At 44.5% G+C, this 13,562-nt stretch overlaps 1 protein-coding gene across 1 annotated transcript in view; it reads left to right on the top strand.

Annotated features, from left to right (window-relative positions):
• Positions 1-13,562, top strand: part of macf1b (microtubule actin crosslinking factor 1b) — a 38,381-nt gene that overhangs the window by 4,219 nt on the left and 20,600 nt on the right. The window contains exon 5 of the mRNA XM_078933247.1: positions 2,815-2,926. Within this exon, the coding sequence (XP_078789373.1) occupies positions 2,815-2,926 (112 nt within the window). The remainder of the gene's footprint in view (positions 1-2,814; positions 2,927-13,562) is intronic.

Genomic DNA, 13,562 nt, shown 5'->3' with positions numbered 1-13,562 from the left:
CCCCCTGTAATACGAGTTTATAAAATTCATGCAGTTTTGTGTCAGTTCAATCAATCAATCTCTATTGTAAAGCTCTTTCACATCTACCAGAGATCCAAAGAGATCCAGCTGCACCGGTATGAAAAATACAAGTGAAAATTAGTCCGGCCAAAGAAAAATAGGGAAGGATGTCGTCACACTGTGAGTGCGTGGGGGGGACGGACCGCCACTGGTGTAAGGAAAAGTGTAGTTGAAATGGAAGGTAGGTCATTTGTCGTTCTGTGATTGGCTGAGAGGCGGGATCACCTTAACATGAACGAACAAGAAAGCGCACCAGAAAAGATAATCTCATTATTTTAGGAAGAGTCATAAACTCATTCTAGAGTATGTTCTGAATGACTATACTTCAATTTAACACCCATCTTTTGAGATTAAGGGTAAGGCCAGATGCTCTTGAAAACAAAAGTATTTTATTGATAACAACAGGTACCATATTTTTATTCTTTAAAAAAATAAAGCTGTGTCATCAGCAAATTGACTAATTTTAAATTCCCTGTCTAAAATGTTAATACCCTCAAAATCTGGAGAATATTTAAGAAAGATAGCTAATAATTCCACCGAAATTATAAACAACAGCGGGCTAATTGGACATCCTTGGCGAACACCTCTATTAACAGGAAAACTGTTTGAGAAACCTCGGTTGATGGCAATGTTGCTACTTGTGTCTTTGTAAAACATTTTTATTATGTTACAAAATTTTGATTCAAAGCCAAAGGTTTTCAAGGCATTAAACAAAAAGGCGTGTTCTAATGAGTCGAAGGCCTTAAAAAAATCCAAAAAAAGGACAAGATTTCTTGAGGAATAATTTGGTTGTAGTCTAATATATCTAAGATTAAGCGAGTATGGTGACGAATATGTCTCCCCTTAATAAAGGCTGATTCTGATTCGTCTTTGATCTGAGATATTCCTGATTTCAGTCTGTTAGCATAGATATGTGTTAGTATTTTATAGTCACAACAAAGATATGTGCATTTATAATGTTTGTTCACCCTAACTTGGTTTGTATGTGAGCATCTACAAAAAAACAAAGAGGTACACACATTGTTAAAAATATTACTGTTTTTTGTTTTTCGGTCTTATATGTGTGTTTGATATTAACAATTGTTTATTGTGCAAGTGACTGTGAATTTCTGTAAATTGGAAAATGTACAATAAAGTTTGATGGAAAAAAACATTTTAACACCCACTTCCTGGTTTGAACTTCCTATAGTCCTCAGCCTATTGTGGGATGAAAAGTTGACTGCTTCCTTTTCAACAAAACTCTTTTCTTTTTCAGTTTTTTTCTACTTTTCTACAAATTAGAAAATATTCTCTACAACAATTCAACCAAACATGGCTTGATATAAAATATTTAAAAGACAGTTTTACGTAATTACAATTAGAACAAAAATTATTTTAAATAAAAGAATTATAATAAACAATAAAAAGAACAATAACTAAAATATTTAAAACCAAATACTTATTTCCACCATAATTTATAAATAGATTCTTTAAAAATCAGACAATGGGATTTTTCTGGATTTTTTTATTTCTCAGTCTGTCTCTCATAGTTGAGGTTTACCTATGATGAAAATTACAGGCCTAACTAATCTTTTTAAGTGGGAAAACTTGCACAATTGGTTGTTGATAAATATTTTTTTGCCCCACTGTATGTACAAATTTTAGCTCAAATTTGCATTTCTGACCATTTCTTTGTTGAAATTCTTGTGAATTAGGAGCAGACCAAAAGTTGCAGTTTAAAAACATCTTATTTGTGATGAAGAAAATTCACTGGTTGATAAAGTTTTCTTGATTTTGGTTAAAAACTTCATAATCATAATCAAAAGGCCACTGAGAACGCTTTTAAAATGGATCGGAAGATGATTGGAGTGGGTTTGACTGTAATATGATGGAAGCCTTGAGATTTTGTTAAGTGGACTGATGACACAAGAGCCAACCTTCCAAACAGGATCCATGAAACCACCAAGGCGACGCCCAAGAAGGTTTTAGAGAAGCTCTCTCTGTCACTTGAATTCAATGTCAATTAAAATCTGGTGAGCTTTGAGTAACTCAATCAAAAACCTCAAAACATTTCAAATGACGAGGAGCTTTGCAAAATGCTGATGTTTTCTTAAGCAGTTTTTGACAGAAAATCTGGATTTGTGTGCTGATGACACCAATAAATAAACACAAAAAACTTTTCAAAGTTTGAGGTTATTCAAAGAACCTGCTCTATATATTTCATAGTCATATTTTAGTTGTTTGCTGCAACTTTTGGTTTGTTTTTCAACTCCACTTTACCACAAAGGATTGGTGGGGTTTCAAATTTGAACTGCACCTGGCTGGTGTTTCTTGTCTCCTTATAGTCCTAAATGTTTTTCTGTTTTTAAGTTAAGTGAGTCAGGAGTGAAAGGACTGTTTTTATGAAAACTTGTAACCTACCGTAGCTGTCTGGTGATGACTCTGATGTGTCATTTTTGTGCATCATTTATATAAACCCGAAGAAGTTTGTGTTGGCTGCTAAGGAGCCTTCTGCTAAACAATTGGTTAAGAATTCAAATTCCAGTTTTGACAGGCATTGTGCCCTTAGGAAAGGCATTTAACCCCACATTCCCCTCAATTCAACATGTCGTTCTGGATTAGAATATCTGCTTAGTCCCAATATTTCAGGCCAGAGGTATGTGCACTTTTTTTGCTATTGTTGCTCTGCATTGGAATAAAAACAATGCAATTTATGTGGCACAGTTATTGGGAATTTGTCAGCTTTTGACACTGATTCGCTCTTGTTGCTTTCAGAGGAGAAGCAGAGGAGCTGAGCCAATGGCAGTGTGAGTTCAGAGGTCAAATCCGAGCTCTGCGGCAGTGGCTGTCGTGTATGGAGATGAGGCTGCCTCCTTTGGATTCCCGGGTTGGTGACGTCCACTGTCTGCCGGCACGCTTTTTCCTGTCGCTTTATTTTCAGTTCCATCCCAAGACTCAGTCCCAGCATCTGCAGCCTTTGGTTTTCCTGACAGTCCACATTCATACACTTCTATCAGGTCTTCATCCCTTTCTGCATGAAAACTGTGCTGAGGAATGTGTTTGGACTATTCCAACAGAACACGGTAACTGGACCTCTGACTCCTTTTGGTCTTCCGTAAACACTTTAGGAAGATACAACGTTTTTCTCCGTTTTTTGGACGGGTGGCCCTCATCAGCCCCTGCAGGGGACCTTTTTTAGAGCACAGGGGGACAGAGAGGCTGGGGAATGGGGCTTTATTGTGCCTGGCCTGGGCAGCCAGGCTGGAGGACTGCTTGGCACTGGAGGCCCTTCTGCACACATGATCGAACAGACTGAAAAGACATCAGAGCCAGATGGGAGGAGCAGGCAAAGAAGCAGAAAAAAAGGCAGGATCTTTGGAGAAGGGCGCTCAAATCTGATTATGAGGGTATTTAACAAACACGGGACGATTTTGTCCAATTGCGATTTATACCAGTATTTATAGAAAGACTCATCGCAGCTGCATTCAGATGTTTTGAAGTCACCTTCCTTTAAAGTTGTTTCCATCAAATCAAAGTAAATCTGCCACTTTACTCAAACAGTCTTCAACCCCAATTTTAGCTTTAATTATATATCGGGCATCCACTTTTACTGGCATGTCAGGCATGGATCCATGTCTTTGGTTTGACCCAAAAGTGGATTCAAACCCACGATCTCCCTGTTCTGAAGTAGACACTCTACCTATTATGTCTGTTTGGTTGTTTAGTCTGATGTTTGGTCATGTTTTTCTCACCCAACCCATCTTTTTTTTTTTTCTTTCTTTAGTGGGAAGATGTCTTAAATTTAGGGAACTGGTCGACTGAGATGAATTTTTAGGTTGTTTAGTAACAGAGATGCCATAATGTGTGTGAACCCATGTGACCTCCAAAACAAAACATAAACCAAAGGAGGGAAGAAGCAAGAAGCAGTTTCAGATCTTCTTGGTTTTATTTGTAGCATTAGAAGAAGCCCATGTTTCCATAGAAACTGACATGTAAGATGCTCAAGCATGTCTTATCGCCCCTTATGGGAGAGTGGGAATGCTTTGCAGCGCTTTAGTTTGACCCCCAGTGAGTGTGTGTAAAATAGAGGGGTTGCCATGTCCCACCATGGCTTTATCATGCTACATTGGACCGCAGGCCTTTGTCATGGTAATCCTGTGAGTCTGCAGCACCGCTGGTTGCCCTCTGAGCCACAGGGACATCCCTCTGCAGCTCCTGCAACACACAGGAGGGTTGCACACCTGCTCCTTGACTCGGGGCAAACACAGGCGTATGTGCTTCCCACAACACACAGGTCTCTGTCTTCAGCAAAACAAGAAGCCAAATTCTACCTGGAAACACTTTGAAACTCCAGCTGTTAAAATATTTGTATTATTTTAGAAACATACTTTTTGGGTGGTGATTTGCAAAAAGGTTTTCAGCTTAATAAACAGAGAAGTCATAATGGGCATTCATACATACACATGAAGAAATAAATACAAATGTATTTTTTCAAGATAAAATAGAGTTTAGAACGATGTTGCTTCTTAAATTCTAAAGCATGCTTCAGTTATTGGCAGGAATTCATTTTTTAGTGTGTTGTTTATTTATTTTTTGAACCTTTGATGAAAACTCATTTAGCACAGGGGTCTGTAACCTTAAACACTAAAATTTGGTCTATTTTCTTTGCTGACTAAAACCCAGCAAGACCCGCAAAACGTCACCTAATATTTTAGAAAAATACACACTTTTATTAAGATTTTTGAGGCCATTCATTGATAAAAATGTAGCCTTTAAATACTTACAACAAAATAAATGATCACAGTTCTTTTATACACAGAACAATTTTAGCATCATCTATTTTTACAGCAGTATTTACAAGTTCCTTTCAAAATAAAATACACCCTGTGTCAAATAAGGTCATTAAATTAAAAATGCTAGAGAGCAAATTCAAACCTGGCACTTTCTATCATGACTTTGGTGCATCTTCATCCATGTTTCTCTTTTTGCTAATCATTATAAACATAACAACATTGATGTGGATTGCAATATAAAAATATATATGTGAATGTCTAAATATGTATTTGTGCATGTTAAGAACTTTGCCTCTGACCTGTAACCAAACGCTGCTGAGCAGGAGAAGATCAGAATATGCGCTTTAAGCGTAACTAACAATAAACCGTTCTGACGGTAGAATAAAGCTTTTTTTGTTATTTAGCTCAGTTTTCTGACAAGTGTTCATTTTGGAGGGTGGATTAAACTAACCGTCCAAAAACATGCTTCATAGGTTGATTGGCAACTCTAAATTGTCCATAGGTGTGAGTGTGAGAGTGAATGGATGTGTGATTGAGGATATTCTACCCTGGGACAGACTGGCGACCAGTCCAGGGCATCCCTTGCCTTCGCCCAAGTGGCCGGGATAGGCTCCAGCAACCCCGTGACCCCGAAAGGGAATAAACGGTTAAGAAGATGAATGAATGGATTAAACTAACAGGGCCTCTTGATTTAGTGTAATTGTAGCGCTGCTTAAAAGAAAGACGTTTATATTAATAATCCAGCATAACTTCAGTTTGAAAACTTAAACATAAATGACAAAACTTAAATACTAACTCAATGTGTATTTGAGTCATTCCCACTTTTCTTCAGGACCAAATGGAGGACTCAAAGAGCTGCATGTGGCTCCAGCTTTGCAGACCGCTGATCATCACTAAGATTCAACCAGGTCAAATCCAGGTCTTCCCATGGATCCAGAAAAAGAGGGGAAGGAAAGAAAATCAAATTATTCTGTGTCTAAGTGCTTTTTACAATTCTGTAAAAAGAAAAAAAGAAAAATCATACAAATATATATTCCCATTTTTTTTACACTGTTACTGTGGTTAAAAAAAGGTCAAAGTAAAGGTCAGAGGTCCTGGTCAGAGTGTCTCCCTAACACCCTCCCCTGGGCCTCCCTGGTGATCAGGTTTGTCTGCACAACGTTGTAAAGGTCACTGGTGTCCCTGAGTTTGCAGCAGATGCTGCATCACAAACAAACTTTGAAACGGCGTGTTTACCAGCAGACACTGAAGATGAGTGAAGGATCCCAGCCTTTTATCGCCTCCTCTGTGTCTCTGACACCCAGCAGATCAATCACGCCATTGCTCTGCCTTCTTAACCTTTAGGAATGAGAGTTTTGTTGCTAATGCTACAAATCATTGAAACTAATGTCCAATATTGAGACTGATTTCAGGGTTAAATCTTTTTAATACTTTGAATATGACTTTTTTATCATTGCTCTGAGATGAATGAAGTTGGTTAGTTAAAGATATTTCATTTTGTTACTGTAACTGGGGTTAATGGCAGTCCAAGTCTCCTTCTTCAACTGCTCATGCACTTCTATTGTTAGTGGACAATGCAGTCTTTTAGCTGTAAATCCTGGTTTCCTGGGAGCTGTTGAATCAAATGCAGAGTCAATGATGTGGCTGAGCTCCTCATATCCCCAAACGGCTAAATCCCTCTCCCCTCCATGATGGGGATTTCCAGTATCCCAGCAGCCCAGCAGGGGCTGAGCAACTCGGTAGGGGGACCCATCAGCCTTTCATCCACTTTTCTTCGCAGCAGCCTCATTCGGTGATAAATGACAGTATGCATGCTGAATGGTCTGACCCCAAAAAGGGGACCCTCGCCTTTTTCAATCCTAGTGAAGAGGTCTAATTACCATGTTCTGTGGAGGAGCCACTGAGGTCTTATTCAGTCTGAAGGCAGCAGAGGGCTTTGGACAGCAGAGGAGGAGGTGGGGGGACAGGCCCACAAAATTAATGCTTTTATTTTTTTCCCATCTCAGACCTTTTGGCACAATGGAACCGTGATCATACATCAGGGAGAAACAGGTTTTCAAACCTGTCGCTGTCATTATTTCATGCATTTTGGAAGAATGGCAAAGTCTTCTGAAGGAAAAATGGGTTGACATTAATGCCTATGATCTTCCAGGACAAAAAATGATTATATGACCGCATGGCCCAGCACGCCAGGGCTTCAACCACATTATACCACTGAGTGGGAACTACAGTGAGTGAAGGATCTATGTTTGTCACTATGGAAAAGAGAGCAACAAAATTGGGCAAATGCTTCAACTGCGCAGACAAATGGTAAATGGCGTACACTTGTATGGTACTTAACTATACCTTCTTAGAAGTCCCAAAGCGCTTTACAGTCACCGTCCCATTCACCCGCACACACATTCACACACTGATGACGGTGCCACTGGCTTAAACTGATACCAACCTGTAACCACCAAGAGCAATGTGGGGCTCAGAGTTTTGCCCAGAGACACTTCAACACGTGGATGGGCACCAAACCTGTGATCTTCCAATCAGAGGTCGACTGCCCTACCTATAGGCACCATAGCTGGCCCACATAGCCCAGATAAGGTTGCAGGTTGCTTAAGACATGGATCAGGTTGCATGTTTTCAAAAGAGTGATAATCTTCTAACAAAGTGCCTACTCACTGCTAGCTTCTTGCAGATACAGGGAGTGCAGGCCTTTCTTTCTCGTCAAACTCCTTAAACAGATCCAAAGTGAACCAAGGAAACAGCTATCAGTGCTCTTGGTCATTTGTTTGGGCTTGTCTCAGCCTTGTAGTTAAAGGCTTTCACAATAAAATTGCTGCTTAAAGACACACTCCAATGAAAATTGTGTTTTGGATGTTTTCAACATGTTCTTGTGGAATTTTTCTCATGATGGAGGATATGTACGAAATAATTTCAGCTTAAAACCGCATTTTTGAAGATTTCTTTAGTCAAATCATAGTGAATCAGTAGCAGATTAAAGAATTCGGTTTGAAAAAGCTCTTTGTTGTGATGCAGAACATGAAATGGGCCGAAGTCTCCCTGCTCTGCTCCATTCTGATGCATCCACTTGCAGACAAGTAGATCCATGAACGTCTTCATTTTCCCCGTCTTAGCTGTTGTCTGGCTCAAAACTGTGTGGCTGGATTGCCCTACATTTTTGTTTCTCCACTAATGTTAACATTGTTAGGGGCTGTAAGCTAGCGGGAGAAAAGGAATGATGGGATATCAGCAGAGGTTTACTTCTGCAGGACACACAACTCAGAGACGAGTTTCTGATAAACTCCTGCTGCGTTGCACAAACTTTGACCTAGAAAAAGACACATTTTGTGATTTGCCCAAAAATAGCAGAATTGAAAGAACACTAGGAGCAATTACAATAGATTAAAATATGATTAGAGTGGGACTTTAAAAGCAGCTTCTGTACTGTATCAGTCACTGATAGGGTATTTGCAGTTTATCCATGATATCTGGCATGAAGACAACAGTATAGAGGAATGAGATTTTTGGAAGATTGATCCCTCCCAGCATGCACTCACATTACCACTATCGATTCCAGGGGCCGGTGCTGTGGCAAACCTCTGCAAGGCAGGCCATTGGATAGGCCCCACAGACAGCACTAGAGAGCTACCAAGTGCCAAACGGACTCTGCCACAGCAATCGGTGTTTGCCAGCTGGTGTGCCATTCAACCAATAATTGCTCAGCATCATTGGTTCAATATATGCGCTTTGTTTATAGTCAGCGTGCAGGCTCTGACAATTCAATAGGAGCAATCTATTGGCTATAAGATCTGCCACCATAGTCTCGCTCTCAAGCCCAGAGGCCGGCGATCTACAACACCTGTAGAAGGTAGGCTAGCCTTCACAGCTCCCCAAAGAGGTGTACTTTGGGGTCAGATTGGCTCTGGCAGCTCTTATGCTGTGAGTAGGCAGTTAGTTTCTGGTCCAAAAGCCAGTTGCTGCACCCAGCGCCTATTATGCCACTGTGGAAAGAAACAGGAAGCTTACTACCACTGGCATTGGCCCCACACTCACAGACTATGGTTTGGCAGGTGTTCTTTCCTTCAAGTCATCCAACACGGCCTCTCAATACCCTCTGACATCTCTGTGCACACTGCTCCAGACGGGTTATAACACACCAAAAGCTTTGCACACCCCAGCCTGTCTCCATCTCAGAGATATGGAGAACAATTTGGGGTCAAACAAGAGTAATGACTCTTTAGCCAGTGGAGTACTCATGGGGTTAAATATCTTGACCCTTTGGGAGTTATTCCATTCAAGTGACTCATTCTGTGATCAGCCAGTCTGACAGGCATTTTGTGTCATCCAGTGCCTTAAGTGTTGTCATTCTCACACGTTTCCTCAACTTAGGGTTGTATAAATAGGACTAGGTGAGAGGGTAAAAATCACAAAAGAATAGGGTTGTACCGTTGAAGCCGTTGAAGAGTCAGCTCAACTATTTTTGTCTAGATCCTGTAAAAAAAAAAAAAAGCAATAATAACGATTCATATTTTTAATGTAGTTTTCGTTATTACATGTCAAACAAATAAAACAAATGAAGGTCTTGCTCAATGCAAATTGGAAGTTGTTAAAAAGGAAAGTTGTTAGTGTCGTCTCAAAGAGGGCAGTTGGCTGGGGGGCCCTGATGTCAGCTACTAGAGACCTCCAGAGTTTTTTTTTGTTCTTGGAATTGAGAGGTGATGGGCATTGGAAGAGTAGAGAGTGGTTTGTGGAGTGAAGACTTCCTCAAGATTTGTGGGAATGTCTCCATAGATGCATTGATAAGTGAGGAGGAAGACTTTACAACCAGCTCCTGTAAAGACAGCGAGCCAGTGAAGGAAGTGAAGGATGGCTCTGAAGAACTCCTTCAAACGCAGTCCTGGATGTATTATGGATTTGGATTTGCATTAAGTGGGCTGAGCTAGGAGCAATGTCTAGAGGTGTTCTTTACGTTCAAAAATGTAACTGTTATTTGACATAAGCTTTAAAGGTGAGTTATGAATCAAGCTTCACAGCAAGAAGAATGACAAGAGCAGCGAGGGATGTTGTGGCCAGAACAGGCAATGCTGCATTTGGAAGAGGCTTTGATCTGGTGGGGGGTAATAACGTTCCTTCGGGGTTCCAGCTGTTTAGTTGAAGAAAATGATCTTGTATCTCTGCTTTTAGGTTTCCAGGATGTGAGGACCAAATTGGATGTTGATTGACGGGGATGAGACTGAGGGGTTGTTGTGTGTTTTTTGAGTAGCATTAAGTATCCTCTGAGTTGCAGTGAATTTATGTTTCACAGTTTCTGGTGAAATAACTTGCATGTGCTTGAAGAGCAGAATTAAAACGAGGAATGAGACTTTAGGAACACCGCATGTGACTGAATGGAGAGGGATGTCCATTTGGCAGATGAGACCTATGATGCTCTCTCAGTGTGGTATGACTAGAACCAATGGTAAAGAGCTTCTTCGAGTCCAGTAGTGTAATAATGATGGTTGAGGAGGATGAGAAAGTCAACAACGTTGAATGACGCTGATAAATCCAGGAGAATGAGGAGCAATGGTTAACCAGAGCCAGCAGCCGTTAGTACGTCAATAGAAACCGGCCAAGACTGTTTCTGTACTGAGATTTTAGACTTAGAATGTTAATTTACAAAATAAGTTAGCTTATATTCTTTCCATAAATGATGAAATTAGAATGTTTTCCTTCCAAAATGAGGCTGGTTTAAAAACTAAAGGACTGTACTACTACTGTAGAGCCATGCACACTGCATTTTAATGAAGTTTAGTATTCAAATTACAAATTATAAAACTACATGGAACATTCATTCATCTTCCTTTTTGGGGTGACGGGGCATTAGAATGACTGCATGCAATCCACCAGCAAAGCGGAAATTTGACTGTATTTATTTGTTTCAGTGTTGCTACATGGAACATTGGATTGCTGGTGGATTCCATGCAGTCATTCTTTTTTTTTTTTTTTTTTTTTTTTTTTTTTTTTTTCTTCTAACTTGTCCTGTCCAACAGCTAGGCAGACAGATGAGAGCTGAGGGCCTCTTGGGTTGGACATATTTTACTTTAACAAGAGGGGTTATTAATCTTCAGACAAACCAAAGGTATGTCTGAATAAACCCCTTTTGTAATTGAGGCCAAACTTTATTAATTTCAAACATGTCTGAAAATCTTTCGTGTTGGACCGGACGGAAAAGGAAAGAGGGGAAGAAGAGAGAGGGACGTTAGAGAGAGGGGGGGTAGGGGGTGATAATAGGAGGGGAAGGGGGATAAGACCATGAAGCAGCATAAAGCAGCAAGTTTACTGGTTGTTAATCATTATGGTAAGGTTCAAATGAAAAAAAAAAGGGCGGAGCCTGTCCACACACACACTCAAATGTTATAAACACACCTGTTAGTTGCAAAAATGTCCACCTGTCGACATGTACACAAAACAGATAGTGTTCACACGCATACTTATGCCTTAAAACCAACTAGTGTGAAATATTTCAGTCATTCAGTCTGTTGAGCTAACACCTGTGCTCAGGTGAGTGTTTATGTTCTTCTAAAATGGATGGTGGAACGTGAAAAGAAGGAGGGAGAGTGCCCAGCCATCCCCACCCCAAGACCCCCACCGCACCAGCAGCGGCAGCCGGAATCCCCCCAACGCCACACGGGAACCGGCAGGGAACAACCGCCGCCCGGGCGACCAAGCCCGCCACCCAGGCCAGGGCCAGCAGGGCCGCCGCAAGGCCCCCAGAGCCAGAGAGCAGGGAGGCACGGAGGGAAAGAGGGCGCCGCCCCAGCCCAACCAGTAGAGCAGCCCCCCCGCCGCGCCGGGAGAACCCAACGCAGGGCCCCACCGGAGAAGGACGCCCACAGCCCCAGACGAGCACCCCACCACCACCCAGGAGTTCCGGGCATCCCCCCGCCCCAACCCCAGGTACGAGCCAGGACCCCCCAAGGGAGACCCACTCCGCACTCCAGGCAGCCACCCGCCCGGCCCACGGTTGGTCCAGGGAGGAGCGAGGCAGGGGCCCGCCGCCCCCGCCCAGAAGGGGGGAACCCCGGGGAAAAAAGAGGGCCCACAAGGGGTGTTGTAAATATGGCCCGACCAGGCTCGGCCACAGTTGGAAATTTGGCGGGGCCCAGCGCTCAGGAGCAAGGACCAGAACCCACCCCCCAGGGACACGAACACCCCCGGCTCAGATGTAATGTGAACCCCCCCACCGCGCGGAGAGAGCACCGCCGGGCCCAGGAGGCCAGCACCCCGGGGACACAGCCGCCGTTGCAAAGGGGCCCGTACCCCCCACCAGGGAAGAGGCAGGGGACAGAAGGTCCTAGGTCCCACCTTCCTTGCAAAATGTGTGTGCGTGTATGTGTGTTTGAGAGAGTGTGTGTGTGCATGTGTGTGTGTTTATGTTGGGATGTATATATTGAGGGGGGAGGGGTGTGTGTACTAAGGGGGGTGCGGTTAAAATTGGCGGGTAGGGCACTAAGGGGACGTCTCCTGATTACTCACAGTGACGTCCCCTCACCCTCCCCACCAAGGGGCCCTAAATGTCTAAGGTGCGGTTAAAATTGGCGGGTAGGGTGCTAGGAGGACATCCGCTGCTTGCTGGCAGTGATGTCCAAGCACCCCCCCTACCAAGGGCCCTACATGTCTAAGGTGCAAATAAAACCGAAAGAGGGGGGGCCCACTCCATACGGCAACCACAGGAGGGGGGTCACTGCCTAGTAAACCCCCCCCCCCAAGGCTCATCGCAGGCTAAGCCCCCCACCCCCTCACCCTATTATGAGGTTATATGAGGAAGGGGGTAAGTTGGGGACAGATGATAGACTGTCCCCCGGTGGTCAAACAGCTGTCCCCCGCCCCCCCCCCAGCAAGGGGGCCAGGCCCACCCAGCCCCGGGGCCCCACCCCCGGAGGCGCAGACACCCCAGGCCCAGCACCACCACCCCCACACAGAGAGAGGGGAGCCAGAAAGCGCCGCCCCCCCCCGGAGCAAGCCCAGGCCCCCACCCCCAAACGCCGGCCCTAGAAGAGCTCTGGTCAGGCCTCGACGGGACCGAGGCAGCCAACCGGCCGGGGAAACCGCCGATGGCCTCAGCGGAGACCCCGACCCGTCAACCCCCCCTGCCCCGTACCAATAGTGGCCCCCCCCCCTCCCCCAGAATGCCCCCCCACAGGACAGGGCCGACAAGACCCCCACCCCACCCCACCCCCCGCAGCCGAAGCGGATGACACCCAGAGCGACCGGGGGCCCCAAGAGGGTTGTCCCGTCCCGCCCCAGAGCCAGGGAAGGGCCGATCCCAGCCCCAGGTGTAGACGGGAAGCCCATCCAGCGCCGCTGCCCCCCCCCCCCCCCCCCCCCCCCCCCCACAGACAGCGCCCCCCGCCAACCCCGCCCAGCATAGGCAAAGGGACCACCCCCCCAAGCCAAGCCAGACCACCACCCCACCCCCCACCACGCACCCCCACACCCAAGCCCAGAGGACCACGCAGCGCCCCAGGCCGCCCCACCCAGGCGCCGGACCCGACCCCCCGACCAACGGAGCCCCCACCACCCCCGGCCAGGCACCGGAGGCCCCGACCCCCACCCCGGCCCACGGCAGAAGGGCAAGGAGCAGCGACGACCATGCCCCCCCCACCCCCTAAGTCACGGAGTTAGCTATGGGAGACCAGAGAGACCGAATTCTTTCAAAGTTACTTGAACTTTGGGCTGACATTTTTTCCAAGCTGATAT

Source organism: Oryzias latipes, chromosome 16, assembly GCF_053564925.1.
Source record: "Oryzias latipes strain Hd-rR chromosome 16, Olatipes_Hd-rR_3.1".
In the NCBI taxonomy this organism is placed as follows: domain Eukaryota; kingdom Metazoa; phylum Chordata; class Actinopteri; order Beloniformes; family Adrianichthyidae; genus Oryzias; species Oryzias latipes.
This window is presented reverse-complemented; position numbering and strand designations above follow the sequence as displayed.